Below are 26,784 nucleotides of genomic sequence, written 5' to 3'. Positions count from 1 at the left end.
TATACAGGACCGAGGCCGTTTAGGGCTTTCAAGGTCAGCACCAACACTTTGAATTGTTCCCTGAGTGGACTCACAGCTTGGAGCTGCAACAACCTGAACCATTGCTTGGCATTGCTTCACCCCCTTGTGTTGCATCTACTGAAGAATGTTTCTACTGCCGCCAGTCACCCACCTCCCCTCCCTGGGCATGTCTTCTCACTGGTGGCACTTTGGAATGGACCACATCAATGGCTGTCAATCACCATTTTGCAACAACAAACATGGAATGCCTAGTGTCAACACTCCCAGGGCCTCTTTCAAATGCTGCTCCTACTCTAAGGAGACTCATAGTCATTCTTGGTCATGACTAATTTAAGCTCATTAATTTAGGTGGCAGTTACAGATAGGTAGCCGTGTTGGTCTGCCATAGTCAAAATAAAAAAATTCCTTCCAGTAGCACCTTAAAGACCAACTAAGTTAGTTCTTGGTATGAGCTTTCGTGTGCATGCACACTTATGAAAATAAATAGTCAAAATAAAAAAATTCCTTCCAGTAGCACCTTAAAGACCAACTAAGTTAGTTCTTAGTATGAGCTTTCGTGTGCATGCACAGGTATCTGAAGAAGTGTGCATGCACACGAAAGCTCATACCAAGAACTAACTTAGTTGGTCTTTAAGGAGCTACTGGAAGGAATTTTTTTATTTTAATTTAGGTGGGTTTACTCTGAGCAGTACTTACAACCCCAAGGCTTATATTTCACTAATATGCACATTTTATGCACTCTTTTTACCCCTATATATTAATTTCTGTACACATTATGTAGCTGGAGAACTGCGCTGCAGAATTCAGAGAAGCACAGATTTTGAAAGACGGCTGTGTTTTGGTTCGGAAAGCGAGAATTTGGCAGGTTCACTTTTAAATGCGAACTGAATTGAATTTCTCCTCTAGACCACCTCCAGAAAGAAGGGGCTCTTAGGCTCATCTCCTGCCCATGGGCTTTGCATTTCGGGCATCTGGTCAGCCACTGTCAAAAACAGGCTGCTGGTCTAGATAGGCCTTTGGTCTGCTCCAGCAGCCAGGCTGCCCTGATGTTCTAAAAACAAGACTTCACTGAAACGGCTGGGGCTGTTTCATCTGTCAGTCTTTATCCACTTTAAAGTGGCATTTTTGATTTTAAAATGACTAACCGTGCTCTGACCCTTATAGGAAATGTTATATTTTCACATGCATGAACCCGAAAGGAATCGGTCGTCTTTGTCCGATGAGGCATGACATTCTTACAGGTGTTTCCTCCCAATTTCTGACATAGGGACCCCAGGGACTTCAGATTCTTGTAAAGAAACTGGAGGGGGGGTGCACACATGAGACCAGCCACCTTTCTTTTTACATTATTGAGAATTGTTACTGAGACAAGTCCTTCATTTGGTGTAAATAAATGAGGAGAACCGCCAACTGGTTTTAGCAGAGAATTTAAAGTATCCTGGAAGCTACCTTAAAACAGACCCAGTCTCCAGCATCAGATTTTGTCCACTGCCTGGCAGGGTCTCAGGCAAGGTCCTGTCGCCTGGTCCTTTTTGACTGGAATCACCAAGGACTGAACCCAGGAGCTGATGCACTCAAAGGAGCAGCCACTTCTGAGCTGCAGTTCTTCACCCAAATCCCCTAGCTCACATCAGAATATGAGCGGACGGGCTCCTCATGACTCACCCGGCTAATTTCCACTTTGTGAACAGGCACTCACAAGGTTATCTAAGTGATGGGTTCAGTCCTAGGGCCACATTCCCTTCTGGGCAAGCTTCCAAGGGCCACATCTGACTGGTGGGTGGAGCCAGAGGCAAAAGTGGGTGGAGCGACCTATGTAAATTTTAGTCTTGAACTACAGACTAGTTTCGACACTATCCTCCATTCAGACAAGCAAAATGCTTTACCAGAGTTCAAGGATACTTTCCAGTCAGGCAAAAAGCACTCAGACCACACAGCAGGGCCTGTGGGATATGTTGCCTAGGGAAAGTGGGTGTGGCCAGGGGAGCATTCTGAGGGCCAGGCAGAGAGGTCCAGAGGGCCACATTTAGTTCCTGGGTCTGAAGTTCCCCTAATAAAAGGGTCGACTGGCCTTAAGAATCCTACAACAGTGCCTTCCTCCCATAAATAACAGCTCACTTTATTAGGCTTAAAATATGCGATGTTCTTTGTGTGGGGTGATTGTTGTTTTTAACGCTCAGATAAGAAATTTGTGCCGTTTGTGCCCAACATCTTTCACATTACAGTAACTTTGGAGGAACTGTATGTTGTGGTGAAGAACAGCACTGTGCAAAAGGGAGGGAATTTTTTTTTTAAGTGCTTGTGGTTAGAGGATGTGACATCGTCACGCCGTTCAGCGGGAACCTGGTATTTAAAAAAAAAGCTGAAAGGAACATCTTGACGGCCTGTTATCACATCAAGGTGCAAAGAGCAGCTAATAAGCCCAAGAGGGGTGGAAAGGACCCCCTCCTGCCCCAGAATATGCACTGGCAAAAATGTGAGTTCTGGACTCTTCTTTTTTTTAAATAATAATAATAACTAGAATGCAAAGATAGGCTCTGGGAGTAAGCCCTACTGAATTCAATAGGACGCATTGCTGAGTAGACATTGTTAGGATTGCACTGTTGAACAGTACTGTAGGAAACCTATAGAGGAAGAACTGCTAATTTTAATTATCCTTTTGGATTTTCCAAAGTGCTTCTCAGTTTTTATTGTATTGGAACTGCTCTGAGGTAGGTCTTTATTCTTATTCACATTTTGCAGCTGGGGGGGGGGGCGACTGAAGCTGAGAGTTTGTGACTTAAGCAGAGATGGCCCTGGAGCTCTTCCAGATTAAATCATTCACAGCATAAAAAGAAGAAGGTGTCAGGCTGAAGTCTTTTCCTCTTGCCCTCTGGCATATTTGAAACAAGCAGTGCTTACTGGGTGATAAATGGTGAGCACTTTGCATATGCTCAGATGAACACTGCTCTCTAGAACTACCTTGCAATGTTTTGTCATTGAATCCTGGCCAGCAACCAACAGAATAGAATTAACGCTTCTTACTCTTTTAACTCTCACCTTGGTACAGTTCAGCTTTGCTTCAAGTGTGCCTGCTAAGAATCCACAGATCTGAGGCTGACAGATCTGTGGCAATGCCTTCAGAGAAGACGTTTGGCTTTTGTGTACTGGAAAAGGCAAATTATCTGAACCATCACTTGTTTTCTGGCACACATACAAATTCACAGTGCGATTTAAAGCACAATCCTGCATAGGCTTACTTAGAAGCCAGTCCTGCTAAGTTGTTGTTGTTGTTGTTTAGTCGTTTAGTCATGTCCGACTCTTCGTGACCCCATGGACCAGAGCACGCCAGGCACTCCTGTCTTCCACTGCCTCCCGCAGTTTGGTCAAACTCATCTTAGTAGCTTCGAGAACACTGTCCAACCATCTCGTCTGCTGTTGTCCCCTTCTCCTTGTGCCCTCCATCTTTCCCAACATCAGGGTCTTTTCCAGGGAGTCTTCTCATGAGGTGGCCAAAGTATTGGAGTCTCAGCTTCAGGATCTGTCCTTCCAGTGAGCACTCAGGGTTGATTTCCTTAAGAATGGATAGGTTTGATCTTCTTGCAGTCCATGGTACTCTCAACAGTCTCCTCCAGCACCATTAGGGCTTCATAATTGACTACTCTGAGAACAACATGCTGAACTAGAGGGGACTTTGGTCTGATCCAACAGGGCTCTTCTTAGATCATTGCGTTCATAACATTCTTTCATCCTCCATCTCTGTAAAACGGTGCTTTAACTTCACCACTATCCTTGGAAGCCTTAGGTAAGTTACCGTGGTACCTCAGGTTACAGACGCTTCAGGTTACAGACTCCACTAACCCAGAAATAGTTCCTTGGGTTAAGAACTTTGCTTCAGGATGAGAACAGAAATTGAGCTCCGGCGGCGCGGCAGCAGCAGTGGGAGGCCCCATTAGCTAAAGTGGTGCTTCAGGTTAAGAACAGTTTCAGGTTAAGAACGGACCTCTGGAACGAATTAAGTACTTAACCCAAGGTACCACTGTATTTATTCTTAGCCTCAGTTCCTCATATGAGAAATGGGAACCCTCTGTATGCTCCTAATGGAAAGCTTGCTCGGCTGCAGGCAGATAACACGATGTTATGACATTTCCTGGGATTCCACATACCTTGGTTTTTAGAGAATAACAGGGCCGTCCTTTACTGCAGGGGTTGACAGGCTTCAGGCTTGCAAGACCTGCCGTATTTATGCAAATCTAACGTGCCATCGAATCTAATGTGCACCCTAATTTTCTTCAATGTAAACAATAACAACAAAAGCAAGACCTGAGTTCAACAGCAACACTCCCCAACTGTGAATCCCACCAAATTCTATTCAGAGACATGTTGCCTCTGACAGAGGAAGTAGAGTATAGACAGCAGGCTAGTAGCCAGGAGTAGCCTTCTTCACCAGGAGTTTATGCAACCTTCTTTTAAAGCCATCCAAGTTGGTGGCTATAACTGCAGGCAGTGGGAGCAAATGTCATGGGTTAACTATGCACTATGTGAGATAACACCTGCTTTGGTCTGTCTTGAACCTTCTTCCAATATTCAGCTTCTTTGAGAGAGGGATAAAGACTGTCCGCTTTCTCTAGACAATGCATAATATCAATTACCTCTGTCACGTCCCTTTTTTACTCACCTTTTTTGGCGAGTCGATTTACTTTCTGTGGAGCAAGCAAATTTCCAGCATGTATAATGCAGAGAGAATATTTCCAATGCTTTTGTCAGATTAGTCACCATGAATCAAATGTCACTGAATGATTCACAATTGCAGCAATGCTTTTTTTTTTTTTAATGACAACGGTGGTTGCCAACCAAACAATTTCCATTTTAGAAAGTGAATCTTATCTTTTGCATCTGCCTTCAAAAAATGTCAAATAATCAGCAAAGAGTTAAGGGGAATGGCATCGATCAGGCCACTGGCAGCTGCCGTTGGGCTATTGCATTTGAGCATGTGCAGAATGCCTGTTAACACAGAGTAACTACAGGGTACCCAACCACCTTTATTTCTTTCACACCTTCTTTTCTATATAGCATAAATTCAAAGTGGCTGACAAATCAGAAAAAGCAGGTAAAAGTACAGTATGTACATCCATCAACAGGGACAGATGAAGCTTTCAGCTTTGGTTCTCTCTGTTTCTTACTTTCCCAAATCTTAAGCACAGTTCTCCTCATTTCTGTTCATTTATTATGTTTATTTATTTTTAAAGTTCTCATGAACTTTAAGTGCCATTTAAGCGTACTTAAATTTTGCCTCATGTTTCTATGCAATTCTCCTTTAATAAATGTTACTGTACTTTTGTTATTTTTCACTAATATAAGCCTTTATAGGCACGTTTTATATTAGGGATGCCATATTTCTAAAAGTGAAAATCCAGACACAAAAGTTGTTTAGCTTTTTATGGAAAAATCTTATATATATATATATATATATATATATATATATATATATATATATATGAAGCTTGTGAGCTATTTTTAAGGAAATTCGCCAAAATCTACACTTCTGACATGGGTTGCCATTCGTCTGAATTTCCCCAGACATTTCAGAGATTTCTGCCTGGACACCGTTTCCAACGACTGAATCCTGGCTATGTCCTGGAAATTCCAGATGTATGGCAACCCTATCTTATACAAATACATGTATTTCTATATGCCTTGTTTAGCTGGAGAACTTCACTGCAAAATTCGGAGAAGTGTGAATTTCAAAGGATAGTGGTGTTTTGGTCCATGTGTTGTTTTGAAAAGTATGAATTAGGCTATCTGAATTTCTCCTCCATCCCAACTGGAACTGGAGGCTGCTACTCCATTTGGTTTGCCATTACTGCGAATGCTTTTTTTAAAAAAACGAACTTTTAACCAGCCACATTCTGGCTGTGAACCAACACACACTTGGAATTGCTTTCTTATTTTGGGCATTTGTGGAAATGCCCAACGGACCACCAACAGTTAATTTATGGAATCTGCTGCCACAAGATGGCCACTGGCTTAGGGAGATTTTAAAAAGCATTAAACAAATTCATGGAGTCCTATCAAAGGACACAAAATAGAACCCCAGGTTCAAAGCCAGTGTCCCTCTGTGTTATGTACTGAAGTTCTCACCCTGGGCTAGCAGGGGGATACTGTAGATAGTTTTCACTCAGGTCCACATATGCAAATAAGGGATTGAAAGTGGCATTCAGTGATTGGATAGTTACAGAAAGTGGTTACTGTTGCTTTGTAGTGGAGCTCTATATAAGCTGGGTGGCTGAACCCTTCAGTTCAGTTCTGTTCTGGGTCTGTGAATAAACAAGAGCTGTTTGAAGAATCACTGTGTCGTCTGATATGTTCACCCACAACTTAACACTCTGAGTACCAGGTGCTGGGGACAAACAGTAGGAGGGGGGGTTCTGTCCTTCACACCCTGGTTTGGGGCTTTCCCAGAAGCATCTTGTTGGTGACTGCTGAGGAAAGGATGCAGGATCACGGATCCATTTAGCGCAGTTCTTAAACTGCCACTGTGCAAATGAGTCCTCTCGGAAATTCAGGACACCAAATACTTGCACATCCCGAGCACAGCCAGTTGAAATGAAAAGGTGGGTGTCAAATGTTTATCCTTCACTGATTCTGCAGCAGGTGAGGGTTAAGAACCCAGCTCTAAGAGTTCTTGAGAAGTAAGACTGAAAGATGAAACCGTCGTGTGTGATGTGTTCCATCATGTGCGCCTCCGTTCAGGCGAAGCCACCTTGGGAAAAGTTGGTGGGGGGGAACGAACTTCACCGAGGCTTCGTAAGGCAGCTGCTTGACTGCCAACAATATCAGCAGGGTTCTTAATAGATTTCCCCACCTTGAAAGGTAAAATGCAGCTAAGGATGGGCAAATCTGTCAATTTCGGCTTCTCCCAGTTTATATGCAATATTGCCTACCATGCACAGTTTTGCAAATCAGTTTTCCCTAATATAAGGAATCTTTGCATGCTCTTTTCACTAATATATGCAGACTTTATTCTAGCACGTGCATTTTTGAACACGTAGCTTGGCTGGAGAACCGCACTGCAAAATTCAGAGACGTTTGAATTTTGAAAGGCAGCTGTGTTTCGATTTACATACCGCTTCAGAAAGCGTAGATTTGATGTGTTTGTCTTTAAATTGTGAACTGAATCAAATTTCTGCCCCATATCTAACTGTAGCACAGGGGGTGGCTATGCTCTGCCTTCATGGTCAGATCCAGTAATGCTTTTGAATACCAGCTGCTAGAAGGAGTGTCTCCACCCCCATCGCTCTGCCCGGACACTGAGGTCCAGCTCTGAGGGCCTTCTGGCGGGTCCCTTACTGCGAGAAGCCAAGTTACAGGGAACCAGGCAGAGGGCCTTCTCAGTAGTGATGCCCGCCCTGTGGAACGCCCTCCCATCAGATGTCAAAGAAATAAACAACTATCTGACATTTAGAAGACATCTGAAGGCATCCCTGTTTAGGGAGGTTTTTAATGTTTAATTCTGTATTGTATATTTAATAGATGGGTGGGGTATTGTTATTATTATTATTATTATTAAACAATAGATTTAGGGTGGCGGAGGTGGTTCCTCCACACAGGGCACCAATCCAAGAGGGCGCAAAATAATAATAATAATAATAATAATAATAACAACAACAACAACAACAACAACAACTATATTTATACAGTACCTATTGATAAGCTTCATAAAAAAGCAACTGTACAAAAATGAATTACTGTAAAAATAAGAAATATTGGAAGGGCCCCCAAATTTTGTCCTCGCTCAAGGTGCCATATTACCAAAGTCCCCCGCCCCCGACTGAGGTCTGGCACCGGCCCCATTATCTGTAGTGAAGCAAATCTTTAACTGGTCAGTCTCTGTTTAGGGAAGCTTTTAATATTTGATGAATTGTTGCATTTTAATATTTTGCTGGAAGCTGCCCAGAGGTGGGGGGGGGAACCCAGCCAGATGGGTGGGGTATAAATAATAAATTGTGGTTGTTGTTATAGAGAGAGTTCTCTTGTGCTCAGGTCCTGCTTGCGATTTCCCCACAGGTTGGCCATTGTGAGAATAGGATGCTGTGAGAATAGATGGGCCATTGGCCTGACCCGGTAGGCTCTTCATACACTCTTATGATTGGTAGCAGAGAGAGCCCATCATGAAGCGTGACATTTTCTCACTTCATGTGTATTTGCCATCATGGCAGAGTGACCAAACCATGTGATGCCTGGAGCGGAGTTTGGCATCCTCTGGATCCCAACTTCCTTCTCCTTATTTTTAAAACTGTAGCTTAAACCAGGATAAAATCATATCATGGACCAGAGACCTCTTGGTCCTGGGAGTATGTCATGTGATCCTGAAGAGCCAATCCCAGGTCACAGCCCACTATCAGTGACTCGCATTCCCTCAGAGTGGCGTACAGTGGTACCTCGGCTTACATATGCTTCAGGTTACATACGCTTCAGGTTACAGACTCTGCTAACCCAGAAATAGTACCTCAGGTTAAGAACTTTGCTTCAGGATGAGAACAGAAATCATGCGCTTGTGGCATGTGGCAGTGGGAGGCCCATTAGCTAAAGTGGTGCTTCAGGTTAAGAACAGTTTCAGGTTAAGAACGGACCTCTGGAATGAATTAAGTACTTAACCCGAGGTACCACTGTATATTTGTTGGAGCTATACTTCTTGGCTGCTGCCCAACCCCTTGTTGCCTCTCAAACCTGCCTCTTCATCAATTCCCTGGCCAGGAAGCTCAAGTCCATGAACTGTGATGCTGTCTTAACATGTCTAGGATATACATATAAGCAAAGACCCTGCTTTAAGAGACACCTTGCCCATTAAGGCCAATCTTGTCACAAAACTGGAAGTTGCAATCTATTGAGGCAGCTCACCTGTTCATCTAGCTCAGTGTTGCTTACACTGAGTGGCAGCAGGTCTCTAAGCTTTCGGACAGGGAATCTGTCCCAGCCCTACCTGGAGATGTTAGGGACTGAAGCGGAGACTTCTGCCATTGAGGTATTAGCCTTCTATAAAGGCAAGTATCTTTGCATACTCGGCCAGACAATGGCTCTATAGGATCTACAGCAGAAGGCTTTCCCATTATCTGTTACCTGGTCCTTATGACTGGAGATGCCAAGGACTGAATCTGGGACCTTCTGGCAGACAAATCCAATTCAGTTAATATTTAATTTGCACTTTCTGAAACAGTGCAAGAACCAAAATGCAGCCGCCTTTCAGCATTTTGCACACCTCCATTTGCACACCAGATTTTGCAGTGCAGTTCTCTAGCCAAGCGATGTGTACAGAAACACACAAACTAAGGAACTGCATGCCTAAAAAGGTGCATAAATGAAAATAGCACCCATAAGCGCAGTATGTTAGAGGAAGCTGTTTTGCAAAAAATATGTGTATCAGGCATAATTGCACAGAAAAGAAAGTGTCTATTATGAATAAATTGCACAGAAATGAATCACAACTGATGTGGAAATGTGAAGACTGGAAGAAACAAAAATTGACAAGATTTTCTCATCCCTACCACTGACAGCTATCATTCCGTCTGTGCAAGCACCATCATGGCTGGAGTCCTCAGTATCCAGGAGTCTGCAGCCTTTCCAGTTGTTGCAACCTAACCGTTCCAGCACTGAGAGCTAAGCACTGGACATAGGCCACTACTGCTTTGTCTTGGTGGGGTTTTTCTCTTCTGCCACATGCGCCAATAAGGCCCGTGCAAAACGCTTTTCCACATACTCTGTCAGCCATATACTCTGAATTCTCCAGTGCTATAACCAGCTCTACTTTTGCTCAAGGGCTTTTGATCACTGAGTAAACACTCCCAGCCTGGTGTTTGCTTAATATCTTTGCGCAGGGTTAAATGTTTATTGAAACATCCTGACCCAGATGTGACCAGAGATGGGGAGGGCGCGGGGGGGTTGGATCCATTCCTTGCCAGCTTTAAGTGACAGCTTTGCTCCAGAAAATCAAATGCCACCCTGGGAAAAAGCTAGACCCGTGTCAATTTCAGAAGGGAGCCTGCAAGAGTCTCTCCAACAAACAGGCCTCAACATGTACCAAGGGTGGGTGGGTGAGCGTTGCTGGATAATTGACACTGTTGGGGGATCGTGGTGACACACACAGCGTCAAATTGAGGCCACGAGCTCACTGACAGGGCGATGGGAGCAATTGACAATCAGGAAAACAAGGGTTGTCTTCTGCGTGTTGACCTAGCACTGAGTTGACAACCGCAGTAGGAAGCACAAGGCATTCCCACAGGCCAGCTACCTCTTACACAACTGTGCAGCAGCCAAGGAGGAAAAAGGTACTCTTGAGGTCACAGAGAGATCCCTCTTCAGGACCCCTTCCAAGGTAGTGTCGTTTTTTGGCGCTCCTCTTGAGATTCTGAGGGCTGCAGGGACAAACATGGCAGCATAGCTCTTTGAGGGCGGCGGGGGGGGGGCACGGCTGTGTGGCTTCCATGTTATTGTTCATGCAAACTGTCAAATTCACGATGATGGCAAAGTAGAACCTCCATGTTCAGGGACAGCCTACGCCACTTACTACTGGTTGCTGGGGGGGGGGAGGCAAGCAATGGAAGAGGGCTGTTGACTTCGAGTCCCAGGATGCACCTGGCTCTTCTTGTGTCCCCACTTTCCCACCAACTGAGGAGAATCACAGCATGGAGTCATAGGAAACATACACAGTGGTACCTCGGGTTACATACACTTCAGATTACAGACGCTTCAGGTTACTCTTCTAACCCAGAAATAGTGCTTCAGGTTAAGAACTTTGCTTCAGGATGAGAACAGAAATCGTGCTCCGGCGGCACAGCGGCAGCAGGAGGCCCCATTAGATAAAGTGGTGCTTCAGCTTAAGAACAGTTTCAGGTTAAGAACGGACCTCCGGAACAAATTTAGTTCTTAACCTGAGGTACCACTGTGCCGTATTTTTCCATGTATAAGACTGGGTTTTCCCCCTTAAAAATAATGTCAAAAATTAGAGGGTGTCTTATATACTGATGCATCCCCATTTTCTTAAATCTGAGTCCTCCAAAATAAGGGGCCTCTTATACATGGGGGCCTCTTATAGACGGAAAAATTGGAAAATTGGAAAGTTGAGAGAAGATGAACTTAACAGGGAATTGGAAAGAGCCCCTGCCTGAGAGCCTGGAAAGCTCCTACCAGTCAGAGTACTAGGCTTGATGGGTAAATAACCTGTCATGCAGACTGGCAATTAGTTATTTTTTCCCCTTGCTAATATGAAATATATTACCGTTTCCCTCCCACACTCAAAACCATCTAAAATAGCATTTCAAACAGAGGCTGTTCTGCCTCCAGATGTTCTTCTGCACCTCCTCAACCCAGACACCTGCTCTGAGATTACCTACCCAAAATAGTCCCAGCTGTGATCTTCTCTGATCAGCGCTGGCTTCCAGTTAGTCTCTCCAAGAAGAAGGAAGATAGAGCAGTTCAACAGTTTCTTCCTCACACTGCCAGCTTTATAGGTTTCCTCCTTGCATTCATATCTACCAGATATTCCCCTTTTTTGCCCCATACTCATTGCTTCCTCTTGCACTTGCTTCTAGCATGTATGGTTCAGCTGGACGCCTTGATTCCTAGACCCGGTTTCTTCTGGCTCCCAATTTCTTTCCACCCTGTGGTTCTCCTGATCCCAGCCTGCTTGCCTCTTTTACTTTCTGTTCCTGGTGTTCCCAAGTCCCTGTGGTGCAGTGGTTAAGAGCAGTGGACTCGTAATCTGGTGAACCGGATTTGATTCCCTGCTCCTCCACATGCAGCTGCTGGGTGACCTTGGGCTAGTCACACTTCTCTGAAGTCTCTCAGCCCCACTCACCTCACAGAGTGTTTGTTGTGGGGGAGGAAGGGAAAGGAGAATGTTAGCCACTTTGAGACTCCTTTGGGCAGTGATAAAGCGGGATATCAAATCCAAACTCCTTCTCCTCCTCCTCTTCTTCTTCTTCTTCTTCTTCTTCTTCTTCTTCTTCTTCTTCATCCTCCTTCCCAAGATCAACATGAAGCCCAGACTCAATCAGGCTCATTCTCCCCACCCTAAGTGCATATAAATAGGGCCAGTCCTACCATGAGCCAGACTGAGAAAGCTTCCTCGAGCAGCTGGTTCTGGGAAATGGGGATGCTGGAGGAGGACAGAGCCATATGGTCCAATAATAAATTATTATTATTATTATTGGTAGTTTTTAATGTCTGATGCTGTATTGTTTTTAAAATTTGGTTGGAAGCTGCCCAGAGTGGCTGGGGAAACCCAGCCAGATGGGCAGGGTATAAATAAATTATTATTATTATTATTATTATTATTATTATTATTATTATTATTACATGGCCTGCACACCCCTCAACGAGCCTGCTGCTCCCAGCAGGAAAACATTGGGCTCATCCACACTTAGTTTTTGCCCCATGCTTCCTAGGCAAAAGTCTGCACTTCGAAGCAATTTTCTTCCTCCTGGCCAGTGTGGTGTAGTGGTTAAGAGCGGTGGACTCGTAATCTGGGGAACTGGGTTCGCTTCCCCGCTCCTCCACATGCAGCTGCTGGGTGACCTTGGGCTAGTCACACTTCTCTGAAGTCTCTCAGCCCCACTCACCTCACAGAGTGTTTGTTGTGGGGGAGGAAGGGAAAGGAGAATGTTAGCCGCTTTGAGACTCCTTCGGGTAGTGATAAAGAGGGATATCAACTCCAAACTCTTCTTCTTCTGGCATTTCCCCCATGAAAACCCATTCTGAATCGGAACAAATAGCAAACAGCAATTTGAGTTTGGTCTGATTCAGTGGCAAAGAGTGAGTTTTTATGGGGAAAGTACCAGGGCAAAAAAAAAAAAAAGAGGACAAGGAGTTTTAAAGTGCTAGCCTATGGCTAAAAATGCAGCAACAAAGGAAGTCTGGAGGAGACACATTGTCTCACTGCCCCTGCTGATGTTAAGATTCAGCTGCTGGTCCAATTTGCTTCTGAATGCACCATGGGAGGAAGACACCATTTTTGTCCTTGACTTCTTGCAGCCAGATGTATTGGGACCCACACACCCCCTGCATGTAAATGAGCCTAACCGCAAAAGGATGCTTCACCTGAAACTCAGGTTTGATGACAGGTGCTCCTTTTATTACTTTTGAAACACCATTTTCGACAGCAAACTGCCGCTTATTCCAGAGTAAATGTGCTCAGCAGGTGCAAACTCTGTTTTATTCCTGTAGATGTGATGGTGCTCTGATTTAAATGAGTTTAAAAAGGGAATAACGTAGAAGCAAGCTGGAATGGCGGCGAGAGAAGGCAGAATAAGTGTGAACTGTGTGTCACAACTGAAATATGCATGATTGTCTAAAGTCCAGGGTCTCAGTTTTGCTTCTGTGTTTGTCAAATGCTAAGGGGCTTCCGTTTACCACACCACAGGGTAGTCTGCGCTCCGGCCTCAAATCACACATGCAAACGATTTCGCCTTCTGATACTTCCTCTTTGACTGTACAGAGGGCATAGCACAATCACTGCCTACGCTAAGATTTCATCTAAATTACAAATGCACAGTGGTTTTATACCACTTTAAGCAGTTTGGCTTCCCGCAGGGCATCCTGGGAGCTGTAGTTTGGCAAGGTGTTTTCCACAGACCTACAATTCCCAGGGTCCTGCTTTCCATAGGCATTCCATAGGCATTTTGTTGTCCATTGTGAGAACAGGACGCTTAACTACCGTATTTTTTGCTCTATAAGACTCACTTTTTTCCTCCTAAAAAGTAAGGGGAAATGTGTGTGTGTCTTATGGAGCGAATGTAGGCTGTGCAGCTATCCCAGAAGCCAGAACAGCAAGAGGGATTGCTGCTTTCGCTGCGCAGTGATTCCCTCTGGTTGTTCTGGCTTCTGAGATTCAGAATTTTTTTTTCTTGTTTTCCTCCTCCAAAAACTAGGTGCGTCTTGTGGTCTGGTGCGTCTTATAGAGCGAAAAATACGGTAAATGAGCCGTTGGCCTGATCCATCAGGGCTCTTACGTTCCTATGGTTCTCTGGGAAGAGGAGGTGGTGGTCTGTAATGTGAGCATGCCTGTGAGTGCTATTCAAGAAAGCCCCTGCTGTCCTGGTGTATGCACAGTGTACAGTGGTACCTCGGTTTACATACGCTTCAGGTTACATACACTTCAGGTTACAGACTCCGCTAACCCACAAATAGTACCTCGGGTTAAGAACTTTACTTCAGGATGAGAACAGAAATCATGCTCCGGCAGCGCGGCATCATTAGGAGGCCCCATTAGCTAAAGTGGTGCTTCAGGTTAAGAACAGTTTCAGGTTAAGAACGGACCTCCAGAACGAATTAAGTACTTAACCTGAGGTACCACTGTACATTATTGTAGTGCACAAGGAATCAGGCCTGCATGAGTACAAAGTTTAGAATGGTTTCTCTTCTTTAAAAAAATTATGTGCACAGTGTGTGCCAAAGTGTGAGAAAATATTTTGTGTAATTCATTTTTTGAGATACAAGCCAAGATCCCCAACTGCCTTGAGAAGGAAACACTTTCTGAATCATAACAATTATGCTCCTTGGGGTTTGTGTTATCAAGCGAATGTTTGCTTTCCATACTTCTGCAAACAGAAAAGGATTTCCATTGTATCTCCTCAAGAGCTTATTATTTTACTCTGTGTGTGTGTGTTTGTGATTATACCAGAAATGCAAGCGGGGTGGGAGGTGGGGAAGGAGAACAGTTGTGTGTTCTGGTTTGCGCCTCTGAATTGATAGATTTCTCACCTGCCAGAGTGTCGGAGGGGGTGGGGAAAGGCCTAGCGGAAAGTGTGCACTTTGGGGGTTGAAAGGCAACCAGTCAGCCATGCAAACCTTTGCAGGGTGACAAACTCTTTTCAGTGGAAAGTTGGCTCAGTGGACAGTCCTAGTGACTCATCTCAAAAAAGTCCTTTCCAACTAACTTGGAGAGGTAGTGTGAGTGAAGCTTGGCAGGCTCTCAAAAGAGGGCTCAGCTCCTTTGTGATCTGAATATCCGTGACGGGCTGTTGCCAATAAACCCTTTCAAAATCCCTCAGCAAACTCTCGAGGGCCCTTGGACATTTCTCCTTGGTTAACGTTTCCGAGCACGATTCAAAGTGTTGGTGTTGACCTTTAAAGCTCTAAACAGCCTCGGTCCTGTATACCTGAAGGAGCGTCTCCACCCCCATTGTTCAGCCCGGACACTGAAATTCAGCTGAAATCCTTTCTGGTGGTTCCCTCCCTGTGAGAAGTGAGGCTACAGGGAACCAGACAGAGGGCCTTCTCGGTAGTGGCGCCCGCCCTGTGGAACGCCCTCCCATCAGATGTCAAAGAGATAAATAATTACCTGACATTCAGAAGACATCTTAAGGCAGCCCTGTTCAGGGAAGTTTTTAATATGTAACGCTGTACTGTTTTTAACACTGATTGGGAGCCGCCCAGAGTGGCTGGGGAAACTCAGCCAGATGGGCGGGGTATAAATAATAAATTTATTATTATTATTATTATTATTATTATTATTATTATTATTATTATTTCACTGTGGCTTTTGAAGAAACCTTGGGTGCCTCTGAAATAGCCACTTCCTTCAACGCTGTGCCCATGAGATGTTGCTAGACTACAATTCCCACCATCCTCTAAGCACTGGCGGTTCCAGCTGGGGGCATCTGGTGGGAGTTGGAGCCCAACAACATCCTAGAGGGCACCAGGTTGGGGAAGGCTGGTCTGAAGATGGTACAGGAGGCAGCTGCCTTACTTTATTTATTCAATATTTACAGAGAGAGCCTTGGGAATGCAGCCACTTGGAATAATGGCGTTGTCCCGAGTAATCTCCACACACACCCTTCTCTTCCACTTCTCCTTTCATCAACAGCACCACCCCGCTATGGTTGCCGCTTAGGGTCTCTGAGTCCTTTGGTCTCCAACTTTTAAGGTTCTCCAGGTTCTGGGAGCTGGTGGGTCTGGAATGCTTTCTAGAGATAACATGTCAGCCTCACCCCTCAACCTCAGAGCATGGGAAGCCAACCAAAGACTTATAATTTGGCATTAAATTTGGATTGTTTTATTATTTTATAATTTGGAATGTTTTTAATGTGGTTTTTATTGGATTGGTAAAATGGAAAATTTAATAAATATTATTACCAAAATAAAATAAAATAAAATAAAATAAAATAGTGATAACATGTCAGCCAGCTGCTCCGGCTCTGCCGCCGCCTCCTCTCCCATTATTTCCAAGCTTTCCTCCTCATCTTCCTCTGAGCTGTGATCTCCCTCAAATTGACCCCTCTTGTAATTCTGAACTGTCTTCTTCTCCTCTGTCCAGTCCCTGACAGAACCACATGTCTGCTGCCTTGTGTCCCATGAGAGAAGAAAAGCACAATACAAATGTAAGGAAATAAATAAAGGTGAACAACAGGGTAGGAGCCATAGCTCAGTGTCAGGGCATAGAATTTGCATGCAGGGGACCCCAAATTCAGTCCTTGGTGTTTATCGTTAAAGGGATCAGGTGGATCACGCTGTGCCTCAGAGACTGCCAACTGGGAAGTCCAAAACTGGGTTGGATAGACCAATGTTCTGACCTGGTGGGAGGCCGTTTCCTAGGTTTAAGTAAAGTTTTTATTATTTTTAAGTAGAATGGTGGGAATTAGACTCTAGTTCCCATTTGCAGAGAATGCGGAAGACAGCCCTGGGTTTTTTGACTCTTTAATTAGTACTCTTTTTTCATCTTATGAAAACTATGCAAGACACTCTCTTCTAAAGTTTAAATAACATATAGTTTTTACTTACTGTACTTTCAGTGGCAGATAAAATATATACAATGCAGGTGGATGTTTCTTAAGATGCTAATATGTCTTACATAGATTGCCAGGCATAGGCAAACTCCAGCCCTCCAGATGTTTGGGACTACAATTCCCATCATCCCTGGCCACTGGTCCTGTTAGCTAGGGATGATGGGAATTGTAGTCCTAAGCATCTGGAGGGCTGGAGTTTGCCTATGCCTGGATTAAACTGTTGCAGACTAACTCTGAGGTAGACGGAAGCAGCAGAGCACAACTGTTAAGACTGTTCTATTAACTGCCATAACTGTACCAACTGAAAATAACTGCCACAGAGTCTTTGACGCCATAGAGTTCTGCAGCCCTTGCAATCAATTCTTTGCATATGCATTCTGGATGCTAACATCCCACAGGTATCATATTTCTGAATACATTCTGACAACTAACACCACCTCATTCTGTCGCAAGGATAGACCAGGCCAGAGTCAGAGGTCATATTTGCAATCAGTTTTCAGCATCAGACCCAGGGAGAGAGACATGAAATAACAGGTTAAAATCGGGCAGGCGTGTTTATGAAGACTTCTGACAATTGTGGACATTAAAATTATGGGGCACGTTGTCTTTCCTCGATAATCATTAATTGGCCTTGAAGCTTGTCGGCAGGTGAGACCGTGAATGCGCTGAAGGTGAAGAATGAAATCTGGCTTGTGTTTAAATCACTTCTCTTTAAAAACAAACTAATAATAATAATAATACATGCTCCCTTCCTCAGTTCTGGAAGGCATGTGCCAACATTTCTTATCTCATGGTAAGAATCGGCCCCTGACAAGATGCAGAGCAGGGAGGAGAAAGACCTCACACCAATTTGAAGCTCCCAAAGCAAGATTCCTCCTGACTGTCTATCATTCCTATGACTGCCGTGGTGCTTGGTGCAACACACAGAACAGCGATAAGCATGTTTCTGTGGTGGAGGAAGCCAAGAGAGCTGGAAGGAGTTGCATCTCAGTTGCTTCAGGAGCCAAGGTTTTGCAGAGAGAGAGAGAGAGAGAGAGAGAGAGAGAGAGAGAGAGAGAGAATGTCCTCTGGCTGTGCCATCAATCTGCTTGGCATTAATTTCCCTTGTCTGTTCTTAAAGTTCTCATAATCTCAGATCCTCTAGGGCATGCTGATTTTCCTTGTAAGATTTAAATGCATTTCCCCTCTGCAATTGCACTTGCAAGTAAGACATCAGGGGTCCCTTGAGTCTGTGCCAGGTGGAATACACTCCAAGTATGCCATTTGGGAAGAGCTGACTACACAACAGTTTGGTTAAATTGTGTTTATTATAAATGGGGGAAAGGATCTGTTTCCCCAGAATATAACCCCCTCCCCTACAAAGCAGTATTCTTTTCTGGAGAGATGAATCAACACTGCTGTCTCTTTTTCCTTGTCCCTGCTGATAATACGGAGTTGCCCAAGTGTTCTTCCGAGCAAGGATGGCCAAATCTGACAGTTTTTGCTTCTCCCCATTTCTCCTCCCCCCCCCAAAAAAGTTCAGCTCATGTTTAAACATCAGCTTGCACTTTCTTCTAAGTCCTCATGAACATTCATCAACATTTCTCCTAATATTAATGCTTGCATGCAGTTTTGCTTAATATCCAAATTTTTGGCAAAGCATTTTCTTCCTAACAGAATGCATTTTGTATGTTAGTTTCACCAATATATGCAATTGCATGCATACTGTACCCTAGCAAATGCACTTTTGTGCTTGGCTGAAAAACTGCACTGAAAAATTAAGAGAAGAGGGGATTTTGAAGGATGGCTGTGTCTTGGTCTCATATTGTTTCAGAAAGTACAAATTAGATAGATTCATTTTAAATGTGGTCTGAATCATATTTCTCTCTCCCCACCACCATCCCTACATCCCATGCTACTCCCCGATGTTCCAAAGACAGTTCAGAGATAAATGCACAATTTGCAGGTGATTCTGTCAATGTCAACTGTGAACTTACATACAGGTAATTCTCTGGAGACACAAATTCTTTAACAGAAGAGGCTATTGCCTCATACAGTGGCTCCAGAAAGATAAATGAAGAATGGCTGTGGCGGGAGACTGTGTGAGGATGAGCAAGTGATGTTAAGTGAAGATAAATGCTTCTGGCCCATTTCTGCAAGGTGAAAGGTACAGACGCCATCTGTGATCAACAGGACTCTGTAAGAGAATACCTTTTAGAATTTCTGCTTCACATATCTGCAGGCTGGGGAAAGGTGGCTGGCCAGAGAGAGGCACGGATTACTATTTCACAAGATTGTGGCAACATGTTTTACATATGCAGAGACAGAAGCGAAATTGAGAGGCAGAGAGAGAAAATAGGCAGAGGAAATTATTTGTGATAAAGGTGTTGGACAATTTGTGACATCCAGTTGTGAGAATGCTTGGATTGCAGAGTGATGAGAGCACAAGCATTGATTTCAAAAATTATTTGGTGGGCTAAAGCATCAGACAGAGAGCTTGCTGGTGAAGCTTACTCATTGCCATAACAGCCATGCTGTTTTAATAGAAACCTTTTTATTATATGTGAAACGCCAGGACATGGGTCACCCATGTTTTGGGACCTATGGGCTCATGTGTGAAACTGTTGTGAGCAGGGGTGGAAGGATTTGTCAACCTTGGTTCTCTCATTTTTCCAATTTTAAATCCAGCTTTTTCACATTTCTACAACAGTTTGTGGTTGGTTTGTTTTAAGCAAAATCCTCATGAAAATTATCCAGTGTGTTAGTGCTAATTTCTCCTAATATACACATTTTTGTATTCATTTTTGCCTAATACACGATTTCTTGAAAGTATATTTTCCTTAATACTTAGTTTTCCCCTAAGATAATGCATGTTTGTATGTTATTTCTTATAATATATACATCATATGCACTGTTTAATATAATCATTTGTGTACAAATCACTTGGCTGAAGAAATGCATCGCAAAATTCAGAGGAGTGCAAATTTCAAAAGGTGGGTGTTTCCATTTGTACAGTGTGAGAATTGGATTTGCCTTTAAATGCAAACTGAATTGAACTTCTCCTGCATCCCTACCCTCAACAGCACTTGTTACAATTCTATTTCTTCCCTGTTTCCCTAAACTGGCCTTATGAAACATACTGAAGCAAAAGAGCATTAAACAACATAGCAAAACAAGTTGAATAGATATATTATCTATCACGTTACGCTCCCAGATTTCCTTAGTACATTCTCAGATACTTCCCTGAGTAAGAACATTCTCACCTCTTACTTACAGTTCCCCACAAATGTCTTAATTATGGTTCCATGTGGCCCTCTCCCATAAACTCCAAATTCCTTAGTCTGCCAACATTTCCTGCAAGAGTATTTCCCTTTTCCACAATGCCCCTGAATTACTGACATTCCAACATGCCTATATCCTTCTTTGTGGTGTCATAGCTTGGTTTCATCTTTGGGAAATTTTCTGTGCCCATGAAGTTGGTACTAAGTTAAAAAAAATAAGCTTGTGAGGTTACTGAGGATTCCCCCTCTCTGCTTCCCAACCTGTGCATCTTACAATAGCTTCTGAAACTGATCTCACATATCTTCCTGTGGTGCATGTTCAGTCTTTCTCCAGCCAGTTCAAACACCACCATCCATACACCTGGGCAGCATTTTCCACCACCTTTGAGAATTTCCTGGTTCTTTATTCTTTTTCGTTATCTGCGCTGAACTCTGCCACATTCTTTGCAACATCATCATCTGAGGAACCTTTTTGGTTCTGGGTTTCCTCCTCTCTTTCCCTTCACACCACCAGCAGCTTTAGTATGTTTCGGTGTCCTGTCTTGCTCATTTCCCCAGAAACATTTGTCATTACAAAGACTGGCGAGTTTTCAAATGTTGCCTTAACAACTTTTTAAATATCTTTCTCCCAATAACCTTCCAACTTATTTCTTTTTTCCTTTTTCAGCAAAAAGGAACCGCCTGTTTTTATTTCTGTCTTTTTAAAAATCCTGAGTTGCAATTCTGCTTTTGTTGATCGCTCTTTATCTGTGTCTGCCCTTTCTTGCTTACATAAGCTTTGCCATTTTCTGTGACGACATTCTAGTCAATAATTGGGCATGTGGTTGTTCACTGATTTTCATCTTTCCCTAAGGAGACAATATAGGCTGGCACTCTCTCCCCGAGTCCCCACAAACTACAGTTTTGGAGAACAATACATCCATTGTTAGTAGCTCCATCTATGAAGTTCTTGAGGAAGAGCTTAGCTTAGAGCATGTGTAGGCAACCTAAGGCCTAGGGGCCAGATACGGCCCAATCGCCTTCTCAATCCAGCCCACAGACAGTCCGGGAATCAGCGTGTTTTTACATGAGTAGAATGTTTCCTTTTATTTAAAATGCATCTCTGGGTTATTTGTGGGGCCTGCCTGGTGTTTTTACACGAGTAGAATGTATGCTTTTATTTAAAATGCATCTCTGGGTTATCTGTGGGGCATAGGAATTTGTTTTTTCCTATTCTTCTCAAAATATAGTCCGGCCCCCCACAAGGTCTGAGGGACAGTGGACTGGCCCCCTGCTGAAAAAGTTTGCTGACCCCTGGCTCAGATGAATTTAGTTTTGAAAAGCACAAAGATCAACATAGTTTTGAAAAGATCAACCAGACATTCTAAGGGAGTGGTCTTCAGCGGCCATCTGTGAGAAACTCTCTACTTGTTCTGATGGAGCATGAAAAGGGGTGCAACCCAGGAGATCATCTGCTGTGTTTGGAGAAATTGTTGTAATTGTTTCCCAACAGTAGCTACCACATATATTTTCATTTTACATGCAGTCTTGTTTTGTCAATTAATAAATTTCTTTTATACCAATTTCACCAGGGTTTTTTTTATGTGACTTTGTCTGTTGTTGTTTTTCCATATTTTGGGGGGCGATGGTTGGTATGCAACTAATGCATCCCATTAGTGCAAGAATTCCCACTTGTGCAGTGGGTCTTCCTGCACTCTCCTCCCTGCCACGTGTCCTGCACTGTCCCCAGATCTGCTCTGGAGAATTGGAGGAACCCCTGCAGCAGATTTATGGGGGTGGGGGAGGAGAGTGGGGAAGTCCCATTGCACAAGTGGAAATCCTTTTGCTGATGAGATGTGTTACTCAGCATTAATATGAATACAACCCCTTCCTCTCTGTCTCAATTTTTTTCTGATGATGGGACCCAGTTCCTAAAGTTGTCATCACAGACTTAGCAAACGGCCCCTAATTTTGATAGTTGAGGTGTTTTGTAGAGATGGGGATTGTGTTTTTCATGGTTTCGTGGGTGTACCGCCTCTCCAAGGATCTCTGTTATGGGAGCCTGTCAATGACAGAGGCATAGGACACAATTTGCCCTGGCCAGACTATAGCCTTCCCCATATAAATGAATTCTAGTCACGAATGGTGACCGCAGGAACTAAGAACCTGGCCTCTCCCACCTGCCAGCTTAGCTTCTGTTTTGTGGCGTGCAAGAGTGTGATTCATTCATTCTCTGGCAGTGCTTGTCTGTTTATCTATCAGAAGATCACACTATTTGTGCAGTCAGGCATCAATGTTTACGGCATTTTGCAGAAGAACATAAGATAAAGCAACAGTTTCTTGCCCTATAGAACTTACAATGTGATTTTTGACAAAGGTGTGAAGAGGAGGGAGAGAGATGAGAGGCTGTGGGAAAGTAGAGGGTCAGTGGCGAGGCACAGGAAAACTGAGGATCAATGGGGGACACAGGGAAGCTGATGGTCAATAGAAGATATGGGGTGGGTTGAGTGACAGGGAATATTTGTGAGCAAGTAGAGTCATATATACTTTTCCTATGTTTTTGTTGGGGATGTGGAGTAAGTGCTGGTCCAAAAACTTTCTCTGGTGGGTTGTCTAGATGCACACTTTGTTTACTCCTGAAATATTTACTCCATTCATGGGGGGGCACTGGCTATTTCCTTGTGTTGCTAGTCTTGGCATGGGTTACAATGAACACATTGCTGGACAGAAACAGCTTAAAACAATATATCTTTATCAAAACTCCATCTGTCTGGAATTGGCCAGCAACACAAGAGTCTGATGTGGTGAAATGCATGGGGTTAATATGGACTTGGGCACAAGCCCATGGGCAGCTCCATCAAGGACTGTATGACAGACCACAGCAGCACCTTGTAAAACTGTACCCAAACCTCAGGGGAATGAATCTTCAAACAAGTATAAAATAATGTTCATTGGATATAATTTTTGTCCAAGGATTAGTGAGCCAACCACATTGCCTTAACAGGCTTTTCACTGGATGGCTTTGAAACTGGCAGATGGTTTTATTTCCTCCAGCCAGGTATTTGTCATCAGTTGCAAAATGCTTAAAATATGTGTGGGTCAGTAGAAATATTTACAGAACAATCTCTGGCAAAGACAAGGCGGTTTCCTGGTGCTTGCGTTTAGAACAGATGAGGGTGAAAGGTAACGGTGTGTAGCAGATTGGTAGATTAGTGTTTTGCAAAACTTTTGCTGGTGGTCCAGATTCAAAGTTATGACTTGAAACGCCGCTTTCAACTCAAATGGGCTTTGAATTGAGGCTGTAAAGCAGGAATTGGAAGACCATAGGCCTTGGGGTTGAATGTGCTCTCCAAAGACTTCTGCCTGGCCCTGAGGACGCTCCCCAGTCTATAGCGTACTTTCCAGGCCACATCTCTCCTGAAGCTACACCTCTCCCAGGCCCTGTTCCTTACACTTTGAATGCTTTGCCTGGGTGGAAACTGTCCTCCGGCTGTGATCATGCTTTGCCTGGATGAAAGATGGACAGGTGGGTGGGTGGGGCTGCTCGATGTAGAACCATCTGATCTTGTGCAGGTGGCAGATAGTCTATTGTGCAAAAGTAAGGGTGGCACTGTGGGTTAAACCACAGAGCCTAGAATTTGCCGATCAGAAGGTCGGCGGTTCGAATCCCCACGACAGGGTGAGCTCCCGTTGCCTGGTCCCTGCTCCTGCCAACCTAGCAGTTCAAAAGCACATCAAAGTGCAAGTAGATAAATAGGTACTGTTCCGGTGGGAAGGTAAACAGCGTTTCCGTGCGCTTCTCTGGTTCGCCAGAAGTGGCTTAGTCATGCTGGCCACATGACCTGGAAGTTGTACACCGGCTCCCTCGGCCAATAAAGTGAGATAAGCACCGCAACCCCAGAGTCGGTCATGACTGGACCTAATGGTCAGGGGTCCCTTTACCTTTACCTTTTTAAGAGTCAGATCTGTGGCTCTGGCTGTGCCTAATGTTGCCTCTGGCCACACCCACAGCTGGCATTCAGCCCCTCGGGAAGGTTTCCTATGAGGGAATGGTGTCTTTGGGCTGAAAATAGCTCTCCAGCCCTGCTGTAAAGCCGGGAGTATCCAGCAAGGAAGCCATTATGGGAGTGCAATGCATCCTTGGACCATTCTCATGTTTCAGACCACACACAATTACTTCTCAAAAAGCTGTGTCTGGTCAGCTTACTAGTTCTCCATTGATATCTGAAGGGCTGTACTGTAGACAGATATTTTGTGGCAAACGGTGCATAAAGGTACTATAATAAGTTAAAATTAAACAGCCTATTAAATTGGCCTCTCTCGCCATACAACTGGCAAGTGGAAAGGTGTTAACCCAATACCTTAAACTCATATGTTGCCTTCTATCAGCCACCAGCAACCTGGTACTATCCAGATATTATGCAGCATAGCCATCAACCCCAGCTCTTTCCTGTTGCCTGGTACCTGAGCAGTGGCGTAGCGTGGGGGGTGCCAGGGGTGCCGGCCGCACCGGGCGCAACATCTAGGGGGGCGCGAGTCCAGAGGGAAGGGACAAGTTCCTTCCTCCGCCGGGCTCCCCGCCGCCTACGCCAGCCTTGCGCCCTAGCGCGCGCGCCCCCCCGCCGCCGCTGCGGCTGCGCTCCACTCACTGCTCTCAGGAGGAGCAGCCGCTGCAGCAGCGCCGACACCGCCACCGCCACCTGGCCGGGCACGGGCAGCCTCCGCACCCCGATGCCGCCGCCATCCCCTCGGCCCAGCCACAGGCGGCGGCTGCTTCTGCTGACTGGGAGGGAGGAGAGCTCCGAGGGGCCTCGCCGCGCCCTGCGCTCCCCAAAACCCTCGGAGAGGAAGCCGGCGGGCGGGCGAGGGTCTCCCGGCAGAAGGGAGCACCGCTGGCTCCGGCTCTCAGCGCAAGTCTCAGCCGCGGGGGGGGGGCGAGGATGGAGCACGGCTGGAAGCCCCCGGACCCGGCCGGGAGGAGGAGAGGCGCTCGCCAAGCCCGGATCTGGAGCTCCACCTACAGCCCAAGGAGAGGAGGGGGCGGGGAGGCGCCCGAGGGGAGGGGGCTTCGGCTGCCTCGGCCCGCGGGGGCTCCTCAAATAATAAATTTAATAAATTCCTGCTGAGCCTTTGGGGGGGTCCTTGGCTCCTTCGCTCGCCCCCAGCCCCAGTGGCGTAGCGTGGGGGGTGCAGGGGGCCGGGCGCAACATCTGGGGGGGGGCGCGTTCGCACTCGAGTGCTAAAATCCACGGGTTAGGGGCGCAAATTACTTGCCTTGCCCCGGGTGCTGACAACCCACGCTACGCCACTGTACCTGAGGCCCTTTAAACTGGACATGCCATGAATTGAACCCAAGCCCTTCTGTGTGCAATGTTGGTGTTTGACCACTGGGTGACATACCCTCCCCTCAGGATTGAAGGTGCTGGGTGGAACTCTCTGAAGGGGGCAATTCATAAACAAGGCGCCACCTCTGGCAGTGGAGGCCTTTGTTAACAATTAGCTACCATTAGAGATCTTCCTTATACCTGCTAAAGGCAAAGATCCTTTTATTTGTTTTAATATAATTTTTATTAAATTTTCTGTTTTACAATTTAAAGTACATCTTAAGATATCATGGACTTCCCTTCTGCTCTTTCCATGATTCATTCTGCATATCATAAATCCCTGCATATTTTACAAAAGCTATACTGTTCAGTATTCCATCATTACATCCATCAAAACTTACTTACACTGTTGGATTTATCTTAATGCTGCCAACGTTTTCAGCTGTACACAGTAATTTCCCATATATTCAACAAACCTTTTCCAATCTTCTTTAAATGTTATGTTCTTCTTATTCTCTTATTCTATATGTTAAGTCTGCAAGCTGCGCATATTCTGTTAAAAGGCAATAAGCAGCATTTTTATGTGGAATGGCGCATATCTGTGTTTCCCCATTTTCGCTCACTACCCTCTGGGTCTGTGGCTCAGTGGTAGAGCACTTGCTTTCCATGCAGAAGGTTCCTGGTTCCATCCCCTGCATCTCCAGAAAGACCTGGGCGAGACCCCTGCTTGAAACCCTGGAGAGCAGCTGCCAGTCAGTATGGACAGTATTGAATTGATGGGCCAGAATCTGTATAAATCAGCTTGCTTCCTGCATCCAACCATTCAAGTTGTTTATGTTTTGATATGGCTTTAATGAGAGAGGGTGAAGCTGGACTCCTCTGAAAAGGAACGGGACTGTTACCTCTTTGGTTAGTTAGAACTTGCTTGGGAAGGAAGCACTGGTTATCAGCTCAGGTATGCCTACCGATTGCAGTCAAAGCCCTGTGCCGCGGAAATTACTGCCGTCAATGGATTTATCAATATTTCCTTACGCCCGTAAGCTTTGATACGGTGTCAAGTCATTGCCGCCAAATACTTTGCATGTGATAAAGCTTACCTGTTTCAGATACAGAAGTGAGTTGTGTTTCCTTGTGACTCACACTATCGCAAGGCTTCAGAGTGGCTTCTTGGCTGACTGCCGGGTTGATTATTCAGAGGAGGTTTTATAGCAAGCCATGGGCTCAGACCTCACGATTTGCAATTGTTTTAGTTCACTGGAAAAGAGAGAGGAAGGAATGGTCAGGGTATGTCTACACTGCACATTTAATCCAGCTTCAAACTGGGTGTAGGGGGAGCGTGTGGAAGGGAGCAAGCAGAAAATCTATTGCATAAGTGGAAGGTGTTCCACTCATCCAATATTTGAAGCACTGAGAGAGAAAAATAATTATCATCTTCCCCTC

General features: G+C 44.8%; 1 protein-coding gene and 2 long non-coding RNA genes across 3 annotated transcripts in view; 2 read left to right on the top strand and 1 right to left on the bottom strand.

The window, feature by feature from the left end:
• Positions 1-2,466: 2,466 nt before the first annotated feature.
• Positions 2,467-26,784, top strand: part of POU2AF1 (POU class 2 homeobox associating factor 1) — a 31,562-nt gene continuing 7,244 nt past the window's right edge. The window contains exon 1 of the mRNA XM_082201082.1: positions 2,467-2,497. Coding sequence (XP_082057208.1) covers positions 2,482-2,497 — 16 coding nt within the window. The 5' untranslated portion in view covers positions 2,467-2,481. The remainder of the gene's footprint in view (positions 2,498-26,784) is intronic.
• LOC309519892 lies at positions 17,217-21,608 on the top strand. The gene is made up of 2 exons (XR_014214057.1): positions 17,217-17,429; positions 21,271-21,608. It is a non-coding gene; the product is annotated as an uncharacterized lncRNA (long non-coding RNA).
• On the bottom strand, positions 21,240-26,774 carry LOC309519889. The gene is made up of 2 exons (XR_014214054.1): positions 25,335-26,774; positions 21,240-24,484 (listed from the first exon to the last, which is right to left on the bottom strand). It is a non-coding gene; the product is annotated as an uncharacterized lncRNA (long non-coding RNA).

This window comes from Podarcis vaucheri (assembly GCF_965113315.1).
Source record: "Podarcis vaucheri genome assembly, chromosome: 15".
NCBI lineage: Eukaryota > Metazoa > Chordata > Lepidosauria > Squamata > Lacertidae > Podarcis > Podarcis vaucheri.
The sequence above is the reverse complement of the archived record's forward strand: the minus strand, read 5'-3'. Positions and strand labels throughout refer to the sequence as shown.